The sequence below is a fragment of the Cataglyphis hispanica genome, chromosome 7, assembly GCF_021464435.1.
Source record: "Cataglyphis hispanica isolate Lineage 1 chromosome 7, ULB_Chis1_1.0, whole genome shotgun sequence".
In the NCBI taxonomy this organism is placed as follows: domain Eukaryota; kingdom Metazoa; phylum Arthropoda; class Insecta; order Hymenoptera; family Formicidae; genus Cataglyphis; species Cataglyphis hispanica.
The window spans coordinates 1,344,545-1,370,838 of NC_065960.1; the positions used below are offsets into that span (position 1 = coordinate 1,344,545).

The window sequence follows — 26,294 nt, forward strand, 5'->3', positions numbered from 1 at the left end:
TATGGACGAAGTTGACAGGAGGGATCTCATTGTTCAAATTGTTTGCAGCTTTGATATCAATTTCTCAAACGAAAAAAAGAAGGTATGTACAAAAAATAAAGTTATTTCCATTATATTAAAATAAAAAAGAACACGGATAAATATCGAACTATCCGAATAATTAAAAAAATGCAGGAACGTATTTAATACACACGATAAACTTGACAAATATGATGACATGACAATGAGGGCCCTCCCGCTCGCTTCGAGGAGAACTTGCCTTGGAAGTTGAGGGAGATGTTGGCGTTACTCTCGCCGAAGTTGTTAAAGGCGTTGCAACGGTAATTTCCGCCATCGGCCTTGGTCGGATTCGAGATCTCGAGGGTCAGCAGGTACGTGTCCTTGCTGGTGGCCTTGCGCAACATTTTCACGCGCTTGCTGTCGGCGATCGCTTTCTGACCCTGATACCACGTTATGTCCGGCACCGGATGTGCCTCCAGGATGCACTCCATGATGAGTACGTCGCCCTCTTGGCGGATCGTCGGCTTCTTCGGGAAGCGCGGCGGCTTACCGTCCGGTATTCTGCGTAAATCGACATGTCAGACATCGAGAAACGCCGACTTAGCCATTAAACGGACGAGCGGAATGAAGTCTTTTTGATGGACGACGTCGTTTCTTATCTACAGATTCCTCCTGCCACGCAATCCGGATATTCGATCGAAGACGCGGCGCGATGTTACAGAAAGAAATCGCAAGCTTTCCTTCTTTCTTAATCTTACTCTACCAAAATTTTTTAATCCAATAACAGATTTATATTTTCTAATTCAAAGAAAGCTTGCAATTTTTAATATATCTTATATACATATATTCGCAGACTTAGAAAAGATACAAGTTGTCGTAAAAAGATTTGTGAAAAGAAATTTTTGCTTGGATAATGATATTTGAAAGAATTTTAAAGACCGAGAAAAACGTGAACTGAATGTTATACGAGCGAACATCCGCAATATATTCAGCACAATTTGATCGAGTACCTTTCGAGCTTTAATTATAAATTATTGGTATTTAATATGTTTTGATATATAATAAAATGTACAATATTTTTTTTCACAAAAGGAGTGCACAATTTGTGTTAAAGTACGAGTTTTCATCACGCCGCGTCGGATAATCGAAGAAGCGCAATTCGCGCGTCGTGGCAAGACAATACGTCAACAAATTTCTCTCTTTATCTCCCGATGCCTACTTGAGTTTGTCACCACCCTCGAAGTTTAGATTAATGGTCGCCACTCCCTGGCCATGCTTGTTCTTCGCCACGGCTCTGTATTCGCCCGCGTCCGCCTTCGCCACGCTGTCGATCCTCAGCCTCGCGAGATGATACAGCTTCTGATCGAGCTCCAGTGACGTGTTGAATCGTCCACCTTCTTTCACTTCCTCGGTACCGTGATACCTGCGTGATCGTCGCCAATGTGCCAAATCCAGGTATCCGTCGAATACCAATTTTTGCATCGCGGATCGTAAACGCGCGCTTGGAAGTGTACACGTTTGTAAACTTTGAACTTTAAAGAGGAATCATCGAGATCATCTTAATATATTAATCATCTATAAATATGAAAATATTTGCCTAAAAAATCGCAGGCTTGAAAAGATTCAGAGGTCATTTTTGTTTCAGTGAAAATAATTCTTCTTGTCGTTAAATATCTTTAAACCGGAGATCTTTGCCGACGATAATTTGTTTTTCAAAACGTACTTCCTTGCGCGAGTCACGAATCTCAGATCTTACCACTTGACACTCGGTTTCGGATCGCCGACAAGTCGGCATTCAAAGGTGATGGTGTTACCGTCGTCGGATTGTCTTATCACCGGTCGTTCGGTGAAAGTCGGTTTAATACCGTCTTCGGGTACGGGCGCCTCGTCGCCTACGTTCGACACAAACGATCGACATATCGAAAATTGTCACACATCTTTTTGCTCGCCTAATCAAACCTTTCGCTGCGATTGATGAATGTCAGATTCGCACGTTGTTGTGCAAAAAAAGAGGAAAGATAATTTTTTTCTTAAATTACTTATGTTTAAGCAGATTGTTTGCATAAAAAAAAAAAAAATAAAAAATGAAAATAAAATTCCTGAGAAATAATATAACAACGAAAGATTTAAATATGCGAAGCATTTTACAGTTCGATGCGAGATCGGGAGTCACGTATCGATTTGTGGCGTGCTTGAATATTTTCTTCGAGTCTCTAAGACATTATAAACATTCCTCTACATAGAGAATAATTCCGCAGTTTAATTAACATTAAAATTAATATTTTACATAATTGTACCGCCGCATGTAAGAAGCACGCTTTCAAGGATCACGATCCTCGCTGAGACCGACACCTTGTAAATTAGGTTGCTTTCTCTACTTCTCTTCTGCCGTCTATTCGCAATGTCTCGCTTTTGGTGGAGTATAAAATAGTGTTGTCCAAGTGTCACCTGCTCCATTTTTCTTTCCCGACGGCTTTGACGTCGCTCGCGGTTAGGTAAAAATAGAAACACTGCACAGTTATGCACAAGCTTTCGTCAAACGCTGTTTGCGAGTGAGTAAGTGAAAGTGATGTAATATGCATGTATATCATCGTGTACAATAGTATCTCATTAATCGTAAAAATTTTATTTCGTCATTTTGACAATTTTCAAATATATATCTGACTGAAAATCGGCCACCATGGAAGATCTGTGTCTCTATGTTGTGTCTCAATGTACGTTAACGTTGGTATTAATCAGCGATGTAAATATGTACAGTACGACAAAACACATAAAAAGTTTCAAACATCTGTTTTACTTATAAAAAAAATCTCTACGAGCGAATTAGAATGAAAATCACTACTGAAGCACGTGTGACGGAAGACAGATGTGAGTATATATATATACAATATTAGAACCGTCTCGTCATTAAAACTACGTAGATGTCTTGCTATTTGTAAAATATATTTCCATACTTGCCATAGTTTTTTTTTTTTTATTGTAATTCGATATAATAAATATAATATATCATCAAAAATATCCCTAAAATGCACAAAGAAGATTCATTTTTATAAATTATAATTTCAACTAATAAAATTACAAAATTTGTTTCTATATATTTATTAAAGTGCTATATGTGCCTCGTATATTCAATAACTATATTAAAATTAAAATTTATAATATAATTACAAACTCAAAAATATGACGTTTTTTATGTTAGAATTAAAAACTGTCTAAGTAAATGTATGCAAGTAAGGAAATACGTTATCGTTAGCAAATTTAATCTCCATCACAGAAATTCTGTGTAATTGTATTTGCGTGTACATATGTGTGTGTGTGTGAGCGAGCCTTGAATCACCCATTCACTGCGATGGGGTGGCTTCCTCGTTAACTCACACGCACGACACAAACACGATCGTATGAATAGAGAGAAAAGATGTCATCGAAGCAACCTAACGAAGCGTCAATATGAAAGGCTAATCTGCGATCGCATCTCGTGCATAAATAAATGCGTAAATGTCGTCTTAGAGCGCGAGATGCGATTCGAATTAATACGTGATTGAAGCAGCAGTATACACATTATTACGTAGTTAATTATTCTGGTCCGCTCTCTACTCACAACTTTCAACGGTGCAAAATTCGTGAGAGACAAACTATAGTGTGTACTCTCGCAAATGCCGTTTAGTCGATTAAAGATCAATCAACGGGCTGTATATCGTGGCTCGCGTCGAGCCGACATCGATACGTGCTCATCGCTCGACCGAGACAAACCATTAAAAAATAAAAAGATACCGCATATATATATACAATAATTACAAAAGAAAGTAGAAGAAAAAGACTGTTGAGAAGAATGGAATAGCTGATGGAACGGAAAAAAATTAAATAATATAAACTGCGGATATATATATATATATATATATGTATATACATATGTTGGTGTAGAGTTGACATATAGGAAACAGATAAATAGGGTAGAAAATTGAGATGAAGAAGAGAGTTGGAAATGAAAGAGATCATCGATATACATCCCGAGTGAGAATGTGAGAGAAAAGTTGAAGAACAGTATACGATGATACGCTTTATCTTCCGCTACAAAATACAGCAGGGAAGAATAAAAAAATGTATTTATGTATTCTTTAAAAATTTTTATAATTGAAATAGTCTAATTTCTAAGATATTTATTAAATATTCATTAAGAAACTATTGAAAAATAATATAAAAAATCATTTGTAAAAATTATTAATAAAAATAGTAACGGAGATATTTTAATAATAAACAAAAATTAGATATTTCAAGGTTTCAAGTTAAACTTGAGAACAAAATTTGCGTTTTAAGTGCGAATAAACTTGTTATTCATATATAACAATCACAAAGATTTATAATATTTATCAAGCGTATGTATTTGTAAATAAAAAATTAAGCAGATGGGCACAAAATGTGTAAAGCGGATCATCGGTTAAATAGTGTGCATATAGGTATTTTTTAGGCATATCGTTATTTATCGTAAGAATAGCAGATACTTACTGTCGAAGTTCAGGGAAATCGTAGCGTTAGATTCGCCAAGCTCGTTTTTCGCCGTGACCTTATATTTGCCAGCATCCTCGACGGTCACATTTTTTATTTCCAGAGTGGCGAAGTACGAATGGCCATCTTTATCGACGGTCAGCTGAAACGGTTTAAATAAAACGAATTTTCAATAATAATAATAATCGTATAATCAATAACGAGGCGACAAACCTTGTGCCTTGGCGAATCCTTGACCATGTTCCCGCTATGAAACCATGTAATTTTTGGCGTGGGATCGGCTGTGATGCGACACTCGAACAGCAGCCGTTTGCCATCGTCCTCCTGCCTTATCGCGGGCTTCTTCGCAAAAGTCGGCGCGATACCGTCAATTTGTCTGCAAGCGCGAGATAAACGTGGTGGACCGGAAATAAATTTCGCGCCAATTTATCGTTCACTAACGCGTTAATCATCGCGGATCATGGTGCGAAAATTTGGATGCTGCATGTTTCGCATTACCGACAATTTTAATCGCACTTCCGGTGCGACCAGCAACGCGTCAGTGAACGGAAAATTTTCCATAAAATCACACACGTCGTTACAGAAAATCACATGCTTCAGATCATAAAAATAGTATATAAAATGATAGTTAAAAATTAGAACACGCCTTAGTTTATCTGACAAAAGAATTTAAGTTTTTTTTTTTTTTTCCAGAAAAATTAAATAAGAGTGAGAAAATAAGAAAGATAGCGATGCTTGACAAGAGGAATAAGAGAAGGGCCGCTTTGTGTGGCCGTTGAGTTTCTGTTAAAACATTTATCGCGACTTTCGCGAATTGCTGCCAGGAATAACTTTTGTTTTGTTTAGCCGATGTTTTCTGATGGGAGGAGGCTCGTTCAACAGCTCGTTCTGATGGCCATCCGACAGATAACAAGCACTTTAAAATTCGAGCTGGGTACATTGCCATCATAATCGATATTCTTTCTCTCTCTTGGCAATGTTTTTGTTGATAAGTCAATATCTTAAGTATCTGACTGAGACTGAGAAAATCTATAAAGTTCTGAACTTGATGTAAATTTTGCACACAAAATAATTTTTCTATAAAATTTTTACACTCATACTTTTTAACGCACTTTTACTTTTCTTCAAAAAGCGAAGGTTAAATTATATATTATTATAAATCAACCAAATATTTTCATTCATATTTCTTTTAATCGATTATTCACGAATTGATCTCCGAAATTTTCTCGTAACAATAACAGAGTTTTATTTACAGCGACAATACAGTTAAAATGATTACGACTATTTTTACTGTTGATCGTTCTCTTCAAATTTTCTCTTTATAACGGAATTCAGCGTGATCGAAATTATAAAATCGTCGGTGTTTATTCAGGCAAATTGGGAGCCAGGACGAGAAGCATGTGCTTAACACTCGCAACACGAGTGGATCATAAGTGCATTAGCACCGGTGCACGTTGCAGCTAAGTTTAGCGAGGAAGTAGGCTGCGGCTGTTTCCTCTCGACTTTCACTTAACCGATATAGATATTGGTACTTTTACTCACAATCCGCGGGCTTTCATTTTCGATCAAACGTTTGCTTTGATTCGCAGAATAATAAGACTCGGATACGTGGATCCTCGCCAAAGGTTTACGATTTACACGTGAATAATACTTTCGAGTTGTCCAAAATCTTTTCGTATGCATCATGGAATACAAATCGTGATGCGTTTTGGGAGACGCGTAGAAACGGAAAGCCTCGCGTTACTTTTAGAAATTCACGGGAATCACGTCTGTCGATGCGATCCGAAAATACAGCTTTTCGTATCGTCGCTGCCGACTCGAGAGAAAGAGAGAGAGAGAGAGAGAGAGAGAGAGAGAGAGAGAGAGTCGTTGAGAATATTCTCGACCCAGTTTCGAATTATCTTCGAAAATTGCATAAAGTCGCACCGAAATGCGGGAATAACTGCAAGCGAAAAGAGATTTGAGGACTGATAAATGCTTTCCGCTCGCAAAGATTGCATAAAGATCTCGTGAACGATTTAACAGCTGCAATAAGTAATTCAGTAAATCATTGTTATTATAATTAAACTATCGCGATGAGACAAGAATAAATTCTTGCGCGAGTTACTTTATGATGGCATGATTATTGAAGAACATTTTTTCTTTATTCAAAAAAATATAAGATATGTAAAATAATAAATAATTTTTCGCAAATAAGGAGAAGAAAAATTCACTATACATATGTTATTTATTTCTTAGAAATAGAAATATTAAATCTGCGCTTGGATTGAGAAATTGATTGAAATGAACATTTTCAAGATTAATATTCAACATTTTTTAGAAAATTTTGGGATACAAACTCTTCTGCGATCTTTCATTCTCTTGTTTTTCAGATTTCATCAGACATCAGCTGTAGTGCGATCAATCTTCTATCTTTTTCGCTCTCGTTCATATCGCTTGTATCCGTCTATGATATAGTTGATCATAGTTGGTACGAGATTTAGTAGCTTCTTACTTGCAGAAGGCAGCGTCCGAAATAATCCGGCTACTTTGTGGTCGAATTGCTCGCACGAGCGCGCAATGCACGAACAGTGTCCAAAACTAGGAGGCCTTAATTCTATTTCCATCCGCGTTTCGCGTTTGCGGTTCCATCTGCGTAGGCGGATCGGTAAGAAACGACCGATCATCGGACTTAAATGCACAGCAAATGCCGCGATTTCTATCGGATTGTTTTCGAACGCGATCGAAAATAGCAGGCAATATCGAGACGATTATCCTCATTCGGGCCGATTAACCATATACTCGAGCGTTATCGGTAAGAAGATAACGCAGCAATCAAATGAGGAGTTAAAAAAATTAAAAATCTTTTCATATAAGCCTTTCGCATCATTACATTTTCCGAATTTCAAGTCAGACTTCCAGAGTTTCTTCAACAATAAATTTAAGTTTGATATCTTTTTCGCGAATGATTCGAGATTTAGTCTATACCGAGATATAATTTAATGAAGAATAATGATCAACATTTAATGGGAAGATTAAAAATCAAATAAGAAATAAAAAGTTGAATTTGGAAAATATTATGACATTTTGTTTCTTTTGATATTTCCACCACATACATTTAGTATTTTTCTTTACTTAAAATTTAGGGATATGGATAGTATAATGTTATCAAGTTATATTAATAATTTAATTATTGATTGATAATCACACTTTGATAATCGCAAAAAGCATCAACCACACACTCACCTCCTCCCGATAGATTGATCAGCAGCTAAAATCATAAATAAAAAACGAAAGACAGCGAAAAAGAAATGCAGAAAAATAATGAAAACGTATTAATGCGTAAGCAAAAAAAACATAAACGAATTAATTAAATAGAGCCTGGAGAAGCGATAAACAAGTCATCCTCTCTATGTAAACTTCACTGACTTACTTCTCTCTAGGCTCATCCATTGCTAGAAAAGATATAACGACGAAATATTAATCAAGAAACGATCAAATTTAAAGAAATTTCAAATAAAAAAATTGTATGTATGAGCAAATATTTATCAATCAAAAACCAATATTTTAGTGTGTCGAAAGTTTGTCATTTTCTACATTTAAAATTAATTCCGATATTATTTTTATTTAATAAAATAAACTCTCGATTTAAACACTATTATTAGCCAGTTTAATCAACATTTATTAATTTTAATCGTATAACTAACTGATTTATTTTTCAGAATTAAAAGTAGATAAAGACAAATATAGACCGGCCACAAGTGGAATATATCTCGCATAGATTAGACTAGATAATTATTTTAAATATCGCTATTATTCGAAGAAATATCGTGAGATGAGAAACATAATAATAATCGGTATATAAAAACTTACGACTAAAGTTAAGATTGATGGAGGCGGCAACCTCGCCCATCTTGTTCTTCGCCTTGACCTTGTAAAGGCCGGCGTCGGTCTCGATGACGTCGTCGAGCTCGAGTACCACCAGGAACTTGTTGGTCCCGATGCTCTGCATCTTGAAGTTGGTCCTGTCATCCTGGCTGAGCTCGGTCTCGCCGCGGAACCAGGCGATTTCGGGTTTAGGCGAGCTCACCAGCTGACATTCGAATATCAGCCGGTTGCCATCGTCCTCCTGCCGCAGCTGCGGCTTCTGCGTAAAGCTGGGCGCGAAGTCATCGGCGACCCCCATCGTGGAGGCACGCCTTCGCACCTGTGCCTACACACCGGGACACCCGGTCACGTTCGCGTGATCGATGGAGGAATCTGTCCTCTTCGCCTGGCACGTCGGTTCAAACGGCGCCGACCTGCGGCACCATCCAACCTGCTTTCGCGGTTTCTTCCCGAGCTCGATGTCTATCGTAGCTCGTCAGTCGCAGACGTCTCAGAGTACTGAAAACAAAACAATGCAGAAATGATTATTTTAGAATAAAAAAAAAATGTGAGATTAAATACAATTTTTTTAATTAATTACAGTGCTTTCAATATCGGTTTGCTTTGGATAAATTATTGTAGAAAATGATAAACAATAGTGCCACTTGTATAAAAGTTTCATTATTTTCTCTTTTATAACATTTCTTTTTATGTAAATTTCTACGGATATAATTATAATTACAATTGAATTATAATTTCCGAAAAATAAAATTATAATAATTTTTATATAAAATTAAAGTATAATAAAAATTTTATGTTCATTAAAGAACAGAAATATGATTATTTATCTTTACTTTTGATATTTTGCATATCAAAAATTTTTTTTTAATTTATACTTCAAATTTATACTTTCTTTTATATCATATATTGATACTAAATGATTACTGCCTCGATATCGAAATAATTATTCGTTTGCTTTGCTTGATACTTTCACTTGTATTGTCAAAGTTCGATAACATCAATATTACTTCGAGCCTCCCGTTATCGTGGTTCAGTAAACCTTGGCAGCCTGAGCTCCTGTCACCTGTAGTTGCCTCCATTGCTGCTATTTTTACGCGAATGTCTATACTTAGTCTTTAGCGTTGCCTTACAATCGGAGCACCACGTAATAAAGTTCCTAGGTGTATTAATATTTATTTTAGACGAATAAAATGCTTACGTATAAAACTTAAAAATCAAAACAATTTTTAAATCTCAGTTATTAAGCAAACTGCAAGAAAAATCAGCCTTAAATCTACGAGAACGTTAAAAAAAAATTGGATAAAAACGAATAATATGTCCTGTTTAATATCACAATAAAACATTCGTCTTGAAATCAATACGTTATCTATAGTTAAATTAGAACGATTTATAAATCTCGGTTGTTACTAACTGCGAAAAGGCCGCACGTATATAAAACCTTGAAAGCATTTTAAAAAAACATTAGCTCTTAAAAAATGAGTCACGCATCGATATTACGATAAAACATCCGTCCCGGATGTTAAGATCAACTTCGCTGCAATGGTCGATCTCGAGGGAGAAGCCGCCAGGAAATGGCGAAACGAGGCGACGCCTCGACCGCCGACGGTGAAAAAACGTTGAGAAGTGATTTATCGCGTGCAATAAATTCAAAATACACGTTTACGTAATTCAAGGGAACGCGAAACGATTCGAAATCGCTCTTGGCCGTAAGAGCGATCTCGCGCGCTTATGATTTTCAGCTACTGCTGCTACCGAAAACGCGAATCCCTCCAAAATAATAAGACGGTAAATAACGCTTGTGCGTGCTAACCGTTCCGGAAAGGTTTATAGAGAACGCTCGTACAGCGATATATTTTGCCGAGAGCGCGTCTGTATTTTCAGATCGCTCTGGAAGTGGCGGAAACAGAAGTTTTCCGAGAACTACGTCGTACATACGTGCAATAATCATATCTTGAAATATATAACCAAGATCAAAATAATCGATGGAAACTGGAAAAACAAAGTTTGATATTATTAATTTACTGTTTGCGTAAAAACATACGGACATATGTATCGATGACTGAAATTATGAATAATAACTAAATATATTTATTCTGTCTAATTATAATAATTATTCATTCTCTTTCCCCTTCTGTCTCTTTGGCATTATAAAAAATATAAGAATGTAAATAAAAATCTATATAAAAAAATCTATATAAAAAATGTAAGAAAAAAAAAATAATAAAGGTAGAAAGACATAAAGCCTTTAAAAAGAAACAAATTGCAAATTATTTTTGCGTCCATCTATTAATATAATAATACCACGCACGAAATATTCGACGCGTGCGAGCGACGCCTGCCTTCCCTCAAGCGCGCTGCGAAAGGACCTCATAATTTACGAGTGTCAGGCCTATTTTCGTCGGACCGCCCGAATCCTCCGGTGAAGAACCATTAGCACGAACGCGTTTAACTGCAAATTGAGCGAGTAGCGAGTGCAAACGGCGAGTTTTCTCGCGGAATTCGCGCGAGCGGGTGTATTTTCCCGCAAGATCCCAAGGCCGAGGGAGCGAGCCGCGCTGGGTGACGTAAGGCTGACTATTATTAATGCGGCTCTTGGCTCGAAAATAGGTTGGGCCAGTTATCTTGGTAATCGGTTATTATGTTTGGCATCTAACCGTGGAAGCTGTGTACATTTGGGTTGCCGATACAAGCCGTCGGATGTAATATGTTCGTTCGCTCAAGTGCGGACAATCGTTCTTTTCAGACCCCGAGATCGTCACGCGACACCTCTATGTGCCAGAAGTGTCGATTCCCAAACGATCGCCAGCTACAGCGTTAAACTAATCACATGGCGTTACCGTGTGACGTGTCTTCACGTACAGTACAATAACACTTGCACCTGTTTTCTCGCACCTTGATTAAGTACATAATATTTCTTGATAAAATACGCCTCATTCTTGTCGTTACGCTTGATCGCATAAAAAAATAATAATTCCATTCCAAGAGTCAAATTGAAATTGTGTGTTGACTTCGGATAAATATATTTAAAATTAATTAAGAAGTAATAAACAAAGAATAATGATTTAAACTTGGCGATATCTACAAAATTTCCAATTGCTCATAAGTGTAAAATTATGGAGATATCTAAAAATAAAATCTATGAATAAATCCACACAAAAAAAAAAGAAAAATATTAATGTAAACAAAGCTTGAAAAATAACAAGAAAAATACTAACGTATCTATATAAAAAGATTAACTTCTTAATTATTTTGCTTTTCGAAACATGTAGATAAGAAAAAGAAAAGTGTTAATTTCGAAAATTTACATGTACATGAATGAGAATTTCAAGAATAATACCGCAAGTTTAATTGATCTCGGGCAATATACAATTTTCAACGACTATCATAAATATAAAATAAGACAGTATTCTTCTTGGATGCGATCGAGAAGCTTTGTAACTGTCGGCGATAAATAACAATCGTTTCGGAAAGTATGAATTAGTTTCACGTGCGCTCTGGGAAAAGACTGCCAACTACAAAGGTAGACAACGGGACAAGACACGGTATCATCCTTCCGGTAATGTGAGATCGCGTAATTGGTCGGCTGCCACCGCTTCAAGCCGCAAAATTGTGAAACAAATCATCCGATTATGTCAGCTCCAGCCAGGCGATGGAAATATGATACGCCTGGCTGTTCGCTCGTGCCGAACAGTGCCAAATAAACAAGCCATTATGTATAAAAAGAAGCCACAAAATTGATCAAATCAATGCTTTAAAAGTTCAAAAATTTTTAATCTTCCTTATTGTTTTAAATTTTAAATCCTTCTTCTCGCGAGAAGAATTCAGGAAGCTGGCTTGCTTAATCTTTAATCTTACCAAAATTTGTGGTAAAAGAAGAGATTAATGAATAACAAGAGCATTAAATTTTATTATGATTGTATTAGAAAAATACGAGGTTTATACCGTCAACACATCGCGATTCTACAGCCAGTGGTTCATCATTTTAGACAAGAACGAACAGATGCGCGCGAGAAGGAGTCTGACGGATCAGCGAAACGGCGTACAAAATGAACGGGGACCGGGTGTTACAACGTCACGGTAAGACTTGGCAAACGACCTCGTATGCATTCCCGAGATTACTGCACATCGTAATAGCTCGCATTCCGCCTCCTTCGCCCGTCTGATTTTCTCACCGCGGTCGTCATCCGACCGATCCCTCTCTTTCGGAAAGACAAAAAAGAGATAAGAACGTTGACGAAAAAAATTATATTTATATTATTATAAACCACGCATTTATAACGAAATGCTTTGAAATAATAATTAAAATCAATTAATTAGCAAATTGATTTTATCTAAATTTTACGGTCCAATCTTTTTATTAATTTAAGATTGTATTGCCTTCTTAATTCTTATCAAATGTATTTGTTTCTCTTGATTTATATATTTAATAATCTTGCTGCTTTTCAAAAATTAAATAAATAATGTAAAATAATTTAAACAAATAAAACTTAATGAAAAGACATTGCTTATGGCAAATAGAAAAAAAAAAAGAAAAGTCGAAGGAAATCAAAAATATCATCTTAAATAACATCGCATTCATTTTCAAACAAGAAATCGAACAAATAATTTCTGCAAACGTAATTCGTGAAAATATCGATTGAGAAATATACTATTTAAATTCTTGTCATATAGACACGTTGTATATGAGAAACATCGGCATCTCCGACTGACCTAATATTTTTGCTGACTATATAGAAAGCGTTGCTTCACTTTGGCATAATTCTACCGGCTATTTGTGATACAATGCATATTTGATGACATTGTAACCTAATAAATAAGTAGCACATTGCCATTAAGTATATAATGGATGCTGATCTAATGAATAAAAAATCTGAATAGATATATCGCAGTTAAAATAAAAATAAATACAGAATTTATCCTTATTTCAAAAAATATATATATAATAAAGATAAGATACAAGCAACATTAAATTATCTATTTTATAATTAATAAAGTTAATTAATAAGAACAAAGATAAAAGATAAAATAAGTAAATATAAATAAAACTACATTTAAACTATAAGAATAGATTACTGCAGTCTAATCTTATGTTGTGAATAAATGTCCACAACATCTGATAATGAACTGATATACCTTTAAGAAGGCGTAATTACTTCTGGCAAAAGTCTGAGCCACGTGATTCGAAATAATTTCCTTTCCTTGCGTGAATTTATCAAGCATCACATGTTTATGTGTCTATTCCAAAATAAAGCGCACAAAATAATCATTTAGATATAAAATTTAACACGACGTCAAAGTTTTTGTCAAAATATATATTCGCCTATAGAACTTTGAATGCAAATTACTAAGCATAGATAAATAATCCTCGATATATGTTGCATCTATTTTAATCAAACTAAGTGTATCATTTATAATCATGACTAACACGATTATTATAACACACATACTAACCTTCAACAATCACGTGAAATGAGTAATTGGAGAATTTAGCAATCTGTATACTTCTGTGTACTTTGTCATAAGAGAGTGATTCATATTTTGAATGTTATACTTATATTTAGAAGGTAAAAGATATATAAAGAAAAGTTTTTACAGTTATGCAAAAATATTATAATATGATGGCATCTTTTATAAAAGTATAATATTTTAAATATTATTATTGTATATATATATATATATATATATATATATATATATATATAATTTTCCTAAAATTTTTGCTTCAATTAGTATATCCTAAATTTGATTTTCGAATAAGAAAACTCAGACTATACTAATATTTTCCAAATCAAATTGTTGGGGAGCATAGTCGAGAATTTTAAAGTTGTTGTCACAGCAATTCATTTCTTTAAACTCGGATTACATCTAAATTATTCGCGAGAGTTGTAATTATTAGTCGAGCAATGCATTTTCGCGGGCGCACTCTTTTCTTTCTATACTACTGACCGCGTTTACTTGCGTCGCGCCGCGATCTATTTTTGCCAACTGACTCAAACAAGTCGACAGCGGCACTGAAATCACCGATCGACATCCCAATCTTTTCGCGATAAAACGCAAGTAGTCGTATTCGACTTTTTGGCAGAATGATGTAAAATAACGTCGTAGCATTGAAACAGGATTCACTTGGATATTTGTAATAACAACATATTTTATATTATCCATGCCAATAAAAAATAATATCGTAAAAATAAAATAAGAACTATTGTTCGACTTGTTCAATTAAATAAATAACAATATTATTTAATAAACAATAAGAGCAAATTAATATTAATAATTACTAAGTATTTGAGTGAATAATAAGTATTTAAGTGAAAGTAGAGAACGAAAAAGAATAAAGAGAGAGAGAGAGAGAGAGAGAGAGAGAGAGAAATATCTTTATATTAATTAATTCTATCAAAAAAAATTCAATTTTCATCACTGTGTAAAAACGGCATTCACATCCACTTACGTAAGACTACTATAATCTGATAAATCCAAATGATAAATTTTAAACCATCCTCTTTCTTTGACTTGACGTGACGGAAAATAAACATACGTCAACATCGAATGATGCTCAGACACTAGACTTCGCAAAATATATACGAATGTTTCTCTCATAAAAAATGTACGTACCATTCGGCAATCAACAGAGAACCTGGAATGATCTCGACAGAAAACGCGCGTCAATATCAACGAGCAAAAAGAACACTCAATATAAATTTAAAAAAAAGATATAAACAAATAAATAAACGAAAAGATATGTACATGGAAATCTATACTTCTCTGTCGTTACCATTATTTGTTATAAAATGAATTTAATGATATGTTATAGCGCGACTAATTAATTATTTTTATCTTGATTAACATTGATTAATTATGCGCAAACAGAATTGACAAATTTGTCGGTTTGAATCATTGAACAATGACGAGCGCAATGCCAAAAATAATATATTAGTCACTTCATATTGATCCTCACTGAGTTTGACAATCAACAGGTGAAACGTGCCGCTTGGCTGACAATACATCCAGAAATACATCGATATATATATGCAATCACAAGTGATTAATCAGTTAAAATTTATAGATGAATATTTTTCCAACTAATAAGATCAGTTTTTTGATTATAGAGTAATTTTCATATACAATTTGGAAAAAAACATTTTTAAAATAAATGAAAATTTGAAGCTGAAAAATTTTTCAGAATTCAAGTATTAATAAAATCATTATTAACACTTGTAATTAGCAAGAAAATTAACTAATCTTGCCCAGCTGTTATAGGATAGCTTAATTAAATTTTTCTCAGAATTATTTATATCTATATTTTGATTATTTTTATATGCATATTTTATATCAAAAACAAATATGGGAATTTTTTTCTTTGTAATAGAAAATTATATACGCTCATATCTTGTATTTAAATCTAAATCATCTAACTTAATACAGTACATTAATAATTGTGTGGAGATATTTTTAACGATAAATTATGTGGATCTCGCACAGTGGCGATTCCAAAAATACATCTAACACTAACGATTGATTTAATATCGATCCGCTAGTCAAATTTTCTGAATTTCTCGACGGCGCATATATCGATTCATCTCTTTCTCGTGCTCTCATTCGACCAGCTCTTTTCCCCGGATTCGTCGAATCTCGCGTAACTTGCGGGATGCAGGATATTTTTAAATCGCTCGAGTACATTCTTGGGTTCTAAGCAATTGCAAAGTCGAAAAAACTATAGCACCAATATAGCACTTGTCTACGTCAAAAACAATGAAACTCAATTTTTTATTAAGTTAGCATCCCATTTTTATAGAATTTCAATATCATCAATAGATATCCTAGCTCTTTTATGCTCAAAAAAAAAAAAATTTCCGAATTTTTGCAAAATAAAGTATCAACATACAAGTTAATTTTCAAAAATAAAATAAAATATCCATAAATCAAAATATCGATGTACACAAAAACGTTGGATTGACTATCGTAATTATAATGACATGCATGATGGAAGAAAACATAGGTAAATAGGATCGTCATTAGAGCCTCTGAAAATTGACGCATAAATACAAGCTGCGAAAGATTGTCAACGTGAAGATGAGGCAAATGATGCGTCGGACGAAGTGTCGGACGGCACGATGATGTGAGGATGGATGGAAGGATGGATGGAAGAACGACGAGCGAAAAGATGGTCGTCGGAACGACGAACCGCGCTCCTCCTCACATTACGGTCTCCTAAAAATAAATGGACTCCGAGCCTAGATACCTAGATAGTAGCCTACGAATAGTCGGCCGCGCCGCCGCGACGGAACTAGTGGCGATTAGTCATGTGAAATTGTCGAAAGCGAGAGAGAACTCCGTCTAGACTGAGAGCTTATTGAAAGAGGAGTTTGAAATAATTAAACTCTTACAGCTCTTAGTTAGATGATATTGAAAAACTGCATGAAAAAAATAATCAAGAATGAAGAAAATAACGAAATAGTGAAAGATAGAGAAAATATTCAAACGAAATACGAGTAGTGAAAAAAATTACTCCTGTGTTTAACCGAACGTGATTAGAGCTTATGATTTTTTATCTAAAAAAATTATTAAATAATGATTTAAGAAATGCCATCATGATGAAAGATTGTCTTGTTTTCATAATTATATTCCTTCTTTAAAATTTCTCTCTTTTCTAATATAAATAAAACTATGTGTTTTATTAACGCTCTGCGTCGCGATAATCATTGATCGTTACTACTTATTTTTTTATTTTTGCTCAGAAATTAATGCATAATTTCTCTTGAATAAAAAATTTCTTTTTAATTGAATATTAAGAGGGACATGTAAATACAGATGATGAAATACTTTTATCACGTTTCACAAAAATGTAGAATCGATTTCAATATTATTGAATAACTGAATGGAACGTTATGAAATTAATAATATTCCAACTTTGAAACAAGTTTTCTTATTAATATTACTCCAGATCCAACATTGACCAAAACTGTGTCATGACAGAACGTGACATACCTCCTTAATTCACTTAATTCCCTTCAATTAAAATTCAATGGTTCATCACTCGCGTGGGTGAGCGTGCGCGAAACCGATAGATGGTCCCGTCACTTGTGTTGCTCACACTTCGACACTAATCCACACGCGATCGTTAATAAGCGATTAGAATGAAAAAAAGAAAGGAAGAGGAGAAGGTGGAAAGAAGTGGCTAAACACTCTCGGACAAGATATGGAAAAAGTTGCACTGATACGCGTAAAGTAATACTCGCGCACGCTCCCTCGCAGCCACACAACGTCACATCAGCATCCAATCAAATCCGTATCATCATCGAGACTTACTTGAAGCGGGGTATCCGGATATCCCAGGGGAAGGATGAGCGCTTTTCCTTCCGAGAGAGGGAGACTTTCTTCCTTCCTCAACCGAGTGTTTCCTCGGCGACACCTGCGACGGTGAATGGCCGATTATTCCTGGATCACTTTTTTCAACCCCCCCGAAGCAGACAAACGAGACGCCGCACACACTCGACTCGAGAATTCTACAAGCTCGCGCGAAAAATAAAACTTGGAAAAATGATGAGAGAAGCTTTTTTCCTTTTCTTTTTCTCTCAGAGAGATTCGATCGTCGTCTTCGTCTTCGTCTCGGGTCGTCGTCGTCACTCGTCGTGCGGTCGCTCGTTACTCTCTCTCTTTCTAGCTCCTCTCGTATATCTCCCTTATCCCCTACTCTCTTTTTCTCGCACGAAGTGTCTCTATTCGACCGTCCCAATCGCCGGGATCCCGCGCGCCAACTAAACGCGCGAGGTGTCGCGAGGCTACCTCGAGCTTCGAGTCTCACCCACCACTTTTCGTGACCACCTCGCTACCACTATTGCCAGCATGCTCTCAACCAAGAAATCTCAGTCTTACATTCCTACCGAGTCACACACACCCACGCGATCGTGGGTGCCGCGACATTATTGATATTGTATAACCACCATCCGCTACCATTTCATATAGTCTAATGCAGTTCTATACTGGAATCTAATAATTGACAATCTCCATTTCGATTTCCCCATCAATCATGTCGGGATGATATACGTTTAATTAAGAGATTTGATGAAATTTAATTTTGTCGCTTCTAATAATGGATTTTATTTGGCTGCTACGCAAGTAGATCTTTTGACCGTGATCTGAATTATCATCAAGCTTTTTACTTCTTATTAAAAATAACAATAAAGTATAATCAAAAGAATTCGATAAATAAGTCACGCGAAGATATAATCTAATTGTCGAATAATTCAATAGTTACAGTTCGTTAATTTCTAACACATTTTTACCTCGAATTTAATTTTTATTCTAAAATATTACTACTTGCTTCTTAATTTAAGATACTCTCTAGTCTTTTCTCTAAGATTTTGGAGATTGATGATAACCGACGAAGTAAAACAAAAACAGAAATAAAGAGCATTATTATATAATCGTCATACAATATATGATCATCCCCGATAAATAATAACAGTGCAATCTAATCGGACATGTCGTTTTCGTGAGGAATAGCTGCTACTGCGGCGACAATATCACGATAATTGGCGCACTTTCAACTGTGATTCGAATAGAGATTGGACTGTGATATTCAAATGCCAGCTCAATGTAACATTAAGAAACATTTGTGTTTTTTGTTGCTACAAATATGCGTCAATTTTGTATTCAAAGTCCAATATCTTTTAGATATTTTTCATATAAGTCCATAAATTTTGCGTATAAAGAAAATTTCTACTAAAAATATTAATTGATATATATTTTAATAGAAATAATTAGGAAAGAACATTATTTTTGCAGAATTTATTAGTATTTATTATACAGAGTCAAACTCTCGAAAAGTGCGAATATTTTTAAATATTTAAATCATTGCATGTAATAATATTTTTTCCATATCGATGATATGGGAAAATATTATTAGATGAAATGGTTTAGAGCATAAATAGTTTACATAATACTCTCTATGTAAAATTGGCAAAAAATTTTGAGATTTACGTAAAAGAAAGTAAATATACTCCAAAAAAAAGATATACTCTAAATCAATTCATCTAATAATATTTTTCCAAATCATCGATATCTTTGAAAATATTCGCACTTTACGAGCTTGAACTCTGTATAATACTAAATTATTTATAAAGATCCGTAGTTACTCGTATCTTTTTTTAACATTGTATTTATATATAGCCGTGCGAATACACACGACACGTTACGTTTTAGCGCATTGACGCGACTTCGTCATTGCGCGTTCTATTTCTTGTCACTGGTGAGCTTGTCATATGGACGCGACTACACGCGTCGGCAACGAATCTAAAAATGAAACCGCGCTATCGACAGCGAAACTAAATGACTGTCGAAAAGTCAGCGGAATGGAATCTCTCACCTTGGCGTCTCGCAGTGATGAAATTAGATAGCACCGTAACACTGACGCGTATAATGCAAGATATGTTTTCTCTCATCTGACTGAGGTAGGAAAAAAAGATAAAGAAAGAGTAAAAATAAATCGCACACAACGATCAGAGCTGTTTTCGAGTTTGTCGAGAGAGACATGCGAAATTGACGAGCAGAAAATATTTGCGATGAAACCTCATGCGCAACATCTCATTGCAAAACCGTAGGGTTTCGAGTGCTTTTAGTCCGTCAACGTCGTCATATTTAACTGTACCAAAATCATACGTAATATGTATATATAAGAAATACTTTACACAATTTTCGCGATAGACTCCTTAAATCTGGAATTAATTTTCGATTAGAAAAAAAATCAAAGAAAATTATTTAATCCAACTTTTAAATTTAAATTTGTCAATGAAATTAAAATCGTCATAAAACTTTCTATCATCTGTAAGCAATATTATGTATAATTACTTGAAATTAAATTTACTTTGAATTTGTTACTGCTAAAGATTAATTGCAGCTATAGTGATCTTGTTATCATTGAACAAGACCGCTAGTTTACTTTGGACGACTGACATGTAGTAATCACTCGGCACATAATGTTGAACAGAAAAACAAAGAAACTATGCAGTATATACAAAGTATTTAGTGACACGAGTCGCCAATTTAAGGGAAATAGAAAACGCTCCCCACACACACACACACACACACACACACATACATATATATATTTATTTAACAACGATTTACGGAAGATATAGAAAATATTTGTGTAAATTTTATCTCTAAAAAAAGATCGTTTTACGATGTTTAATTACAGTAATAAATTTAAATACTAATTTCATCTCCTACGAGTACAAGCGAAATTACGGCAATAACTCAACGTTGAATAGGCCGTGAAATGACTATATGTTCCGACAATCATATTTTCTCAAACCATCCATGAAGCGTTACAACGAGGGTCTTGAGCTTGAGAGCTAATAGAATTATCTTTCTTTTTCCTTTACGATTAACCCGTCATAGACTGTAAACAGAGCCATGCATCACCTTGCTACTTTCTTTAATCTTGATGCTATAACGACGCGAGGACACAAAAAAAGCGAGAAAAAAGCTCCTGTCCCTAAGCTCGCCAGATAATTTAGTGGGATGATAAAACATACGCAAACATAATTTAGATTACGAAAACAGCGATGAGAGACCACTGTCAAAATATGTCGCTAATCTTTATTTAAATGCCAGATTTCTACAAAAATAACTAGAATTTGTACAAACTATTTGAGAGATATTTCAAAGGATATTAATTAAACTTGACCATAGAACTTTTAACAATAATTAATAATAATTTAAAAAATAAATATTTTTTTGTCCTTGTGATACTTTGATATTGCTATCCGAATACTGGACCATCGTAACTGTTTTAATTTATCTCATTCAACACATAATGCAAATTTGCCATTCTTAATTATTTATATTAATCTTCTGAAGACAATAAGTCACGTGACTATGTATTATTATAAATAACAACAGTACAAATATATTGCGCTCATGAGGAAAGTGTTACAACGACGTTCTTATTAAGTTTGCTTGAGAAAGAGATATCATTAAAGCAGATGGAAGCTGGGAGAGAGGAAGAATAAGAAGAGAGAAATCTCACACGAAGCATCGAGATGCGACTCTCTCAGTTCTGGCAAGCCGAGCACTTTTCTAAATATATACGATCGCCCCTCATCGGCGAATCTATCTTTACGTATTAGAATCTATACCTAACGACTGTATGCGAGTCTTGCTTTTCCACAGTCGATTTTATCAAAGATACAAATGCGCTACCAATAAGAAAAAAATACATCAAAAAAAAATTTTTTAATATTTATGTATTTATATAAAGATATATATTATATACTCTGATAACGTGTGTTAAAACAGGCTAATATCCGATTAAATTATCTTGTATTAAAAACAAATTAAAATTGAGAGTTTTGGCTTGGAATAAAAGTCTAGGTATTTTTAAAAACTACAATTACAACTAATTTTTACTTCTATTCTTCACTAAAAGATAAGAGAATAGCATCTTCAGCAAAGAAATTATCGAAAAATTTATGGGCGATCGTTCACAGACGGTAAAAATAATTCAAAAAAGCATCGCGACGAGCAGCGCGATTCTTTGAATTCATCGTAATATCTTTTTCCAAACGAAAACACCTTAAGCAATTTGTTTAAATTTCCGAAAAAAGAATACCCCGCATGCTTCGTTTCTTTGGAACGGCAGAGTATTAATATCGATTTCGACGCCAATCTCCAACTGATTTACGATCGAAAATACAGAGCCCGTTAAAGAGAAACAAGCAAGGCGTAAAGTCGCGCTTTTGCAGGAGCGAGACTAAGAATGGCCGCGAGAGTCAAGGCGAGAAAAATGCCAAAGGAGACCTTGGCAATTAGTGCACGCGTCTTTCATTTTCTCTCCCTCTCGGCGTATATTTACATTTTGTGGAAAATAAAATCTGAATGAAGAAGCGACATTCAGCATCGTCGAAATTTTTGATGATCATATCATCGCAACGTTGATGTAACGTGCATTTTCTCACTTGAACCAAATAACACAGGCGTGACGAATATGAACAGAGCGTGACCTTATTTTCATGCTTGTTTACGTTCGCTTAGACTCGTGATAATTGTGACTCACTGTGGTGAGAATTTGTGCTCATCGTGATAAAGGAACGATCTCTTTATAATTTCGAATAATTTTTAGGTTGCAGTTATTTTTAATCAAATATTTATATAAAATCCTGTGGAAACTCATTCAATTCAATGTGAAATCATGTATTCTGCGATTATATACATACATTTATATTATTATATATTTTATAACAATTTGCGCAATTTCAATTATATATAAACAGTCGTCAGTATCATTTTGATTAATTAATGGTCAATTAATTTTGCATGATGAAATTTCCAAATAGAAAATGAATAAAATAAAACTTCAATATTAAAATATAATTCCTATGAAAGAATTTCGCATTTTTTTATAATAATCGCAATGATCATAGCAATATAAGGCAGCCTATATTCCCGTAGCAAAGTTAATTCAAATTAGATTTGCGGTTTCGGTGTCAAGGATTGTCAAAGATTGCCATCGCGACTCGTACTCGAGAAGAGCGTTTACGAGGAAATCATTACCGATTTCGCGTTTACACATCCGATGCAGTGCCCTTGTTTGTTCCTTTATCACACGTTTTCTCCCGAGAGCGCGGCGGATTCGAGTGTAGGCGAACGGCTCGAGTATATGGAACAGCCGTTCTAAACTTAGCCGCCAATCCGTTCTGGAAATAGATGTTATGAGTGCGAGGACAAGACAAGACACTGGCCTATTATATTTATCGCAGTGTTCTATTCGAAAAGAATACCGATGCACGGATATCGGATCCGTCGATCTGCCCGATCGAACATTTATTAATATCATTTATGCGTCTTTCGTATTCGTGCATGTTATCACGGCTTTGATATCCAAGCCCCCACGAGTTCTTTTTCATTAAATTATAAAAAATTTTTAAAAAACGTAATTTATGCTGCCATAATAAATTATATAATAAATCCATATACTAAATTTCAATAGTATTTATGTAATTACCGATATAATTTAGTTGAGCAATTTATTTCAAATGTGACGAGAGATTTATTTGTCATAAACGGCGTCTTAAAAAACTTTGGAAATTTTTTTAAAAATATTTACTGATAAGATGTACCTAAATTATCTCCAAAACTAACCGATCCTCATTAAAATGTCGCAGATTCAGAATATTTTCGAGCATTTAATAAATAGAAAATCCGAAAACGTTTAGCGGAGCTGTCGAAAACTTGCATAATTCTCGAAAAAGCTCGCTCCACGAAAAGAACGTGACCGAGTGCTGAGATATGACAGGCCTTTCCTGAAATCTCAGTTTATACGAAGACGCAGGAAAGTTTGGAATCTTTAAGTGGTAACGCAGCTGGCGCTCGACACGTCTGCCTTTAAACCACTTTTACTACTTACCAGTACGCGTAATGATCCGAGAAATGTTAAAATCTCGGTAAGTACATCGCCGGTGTGGAAATGAGTCAATTTGTTCAGCTACTGTCAAGACAAATGTGAAAAGTCTTTCTGAAACAGTAATGATACAATCAAGAGGCAATACAAGCTCCTTTTTAATTCCAACAATTTCTATGACTTGTATTCTGACATTTATAACTTTTATTTAAAAAGAACTTCAAAATTATCATATTAATATTGCATTGTGATCTCATAAATGATCTGTAAATAAAATGAAAAAATTGACATATTATCTGTTCTCACGCAGGATAGCTTTATCCAATTTCTTTCTCTACAATTTCAAGATTTATTAAATTTAGGAATCATCTCTATATATATATGTACACATATACAAACATGCTGTATATTTTTCAAAAAAAAAAAGCAAAGCCTTTTCTTTTTTAATTTGTATTAAGTATAAGCACATTTTAATAAAATAACGTAAAATATAAAAAATAAAATGTAATTATAATTGTAATAAAATGTACTTTCCTGAAAAACATACATTTTCTTAAAAATTTTTTGAGATAATAGTCTATTAAAAAAAAATGAATAGACGTTGACTTCTACAATTCATGAATTAGGGTCTGCAATTTCACGAGCGAAACTCGACGAAGATCCGCGATTGGTAACATCCTGAAATCGTAAAAATCATGGCGAGACAGCTCGTGAAATTGAAGACACGCTCGATATCGGGAATGGAGACACGATCGGCACGATTCCAGAAAGCCGGTAATCCCCGATAATCTCGAAATAACGCTTCTCTCCTGCTCTCGGACCCCTCCTCGTCTCTCTCATCCGTGGTACAAACCGTCGGTATTTTTGGTGCCCGGCATGAGAGAGAGACGACATGTGGGAAGAGAAAGGGAGGAAATCCCAGATAGAGGGAGGCGAGCGCGTGTGCGAGCACATCATCGTGAAAACGGCTAGCGCCGTCGCTAGTAAGCGTAACCTGAGAGCCTCGCGGGCCCCGCGACCATATATGTCCGCCTGTCGTTCTCTCTCTCTCGCTCGCACCGGCCAGAGCGGCGTCGCGGTGTCTCTCTCGTGCATGAGATTCGCCCATCACTCTCGCTGGACCATTCGATATCGATGCATTATGCATCAATATCGTTGAAGTATCAATAATTTGAATTCGAATATCAAGTGTTACATATCATTATGTTATTTTAGCTTCCTTTTCTGAATATCTGATATGTTTATCATTTTTTATTTATGATCTTTCTCAAGAATCGGTGTTTTATTCTTATCGACTTTTCACATAGATATTTTATTTTCCACATTTTTGTTAACTATTCGTATCTAAAGAAGAGATAATATAGAAAAAAAAGTATTAATTAAAGATTATATTTTTTACAATTATTTTTCTAATTAATTTACGTGATAAATATTTTCTTTAATTATTATTATTTATTATATACACTATTCTATACTAAATATAAATATATATATATATATATATATATATATATATATATATATATGTATATAAATATGTATTGATATCTGATATCTATGGCCGCACACACACACACACACAGTGTCTGGAGTATTGGCAGAAGAATGAGAATGTCCTAAATTTGCGCAGTATAATGTTTCCTTCTATTTTTTTGTTTCTTCTTTTTAAATTATGTAATGGGATGTTGGCTCTCGCTCCAGATTATTGATATTTTTTTTTTAACGCGCTTCACAAACGTGCTCCAGCTCTTTTATTTTATCGATGTAGAACAAAATGCAAACTGTAGAAATAACAAATTTTAGATAAATGTAATACTCAATCCGACGATTAATCTTTGCGTTTTATTGATAACACTAAACTTTCCATTCGCAATCTCTTTTTAATCAATTGCCCGTAACCTTCTCTCTGATTTATTTTTTTATATTATTATTCATATTTTTCATTCCAAAAAAAAAAGAATAAAATGTTCTTTTATATAATATTAATATATTGTAATATATATAGCATGTCAGTATTTTTTTTTAACTATATATCTTTTTCTATTAAATATTTTTATATAAAACTAATCGTAAAATGCCAATTTTTCCTTGGAATTTAATTTGTGATTTTATAATAATTAATTTTTAATAATTAAAATAGAATATATTTTTTTAACAAACTATTAGCTATTTATTTTTATTTATATTTTTTTTCATTTATATGCTAAAAAAAAGATGACTCAAATATACTCAATTAAATCGTAAAATCAATTAATATAAAATTTTTTAGCAGAATTCTAATTTTCTATCAGAAATTAATTTTCTATAATGATCAACGAGATATGTCATGTGATAAATGTAATTTTCCACAGTGTGATCAATACGCTTAATCGATAAAACAGTGGAAGTAATCTAGATTGAGGCGCCACTTGTCGGACATGCAATGTTCACAATCTACTGGCGAGAAAAGATATATCCTAATTTTGATTATAAAATATTTTGAACATTTCATCAGATTCTTACGATATATTATTTTTTTCGAATG

General features: G+C 34.3%; 1 protein-coding gene across 19 annotated transcripts in view; it reads right to left on the reverse strand.

Annotated features, from left to right (window-relative positions):
* The window catches only part of LOC126850889 (twitchin), a 90,163-nt gene extending 72,001 nt beyond the window's left edge, over positions 1–18,162 (reverse strand). For 8 of the 19 annotated variants that reach the window (XM_050594313.1, XM_050594316.1, XM_050594320.1 and 5 more), the window contains exons 1-8: positions 17,677–18,161; positions 8,356–8,868; positions 7,916–7,937; positions 4,717–4,879; positions 4,504–4,645; positions 1,757–1,892; positions 1,220–1,423; positions 260–561 (exon numbers count right to left, since the gene is read on the reverse strand). In XM_050594313.1, the coding sequence (XP_050450270.1) occupies positions 260–561; positions 1,220–1,423; positions 1,757–1,892; positions 4,504–4,645; positions 4,717–4,879; positions 7,916–7,937; positions 8,356–8,668 (1,282 nt within the window). In that variant the 5' untranslated portion in view covers positions 8,669–8,868; positions 17,677–18,161. Of the gene's footprint in view, positions 1–259; positions 562–1,219; positions 1,424–1,756; positions 1,893–4,503; positions 4,646–4,716; positions 4,880–7,915; positions 7,938–8,355; positions 8,869–17,676 lie in introns of all 19 variants that reach the window. The other 11 variants (XM_050594329.1, XM_050594326.1, XM_050594328.1 and 8 more) reach the window with 3 other exon arrangements.
* Between the last annotated feature and the right edge of the window lie 8,132 nt (positions 18,163–26,294).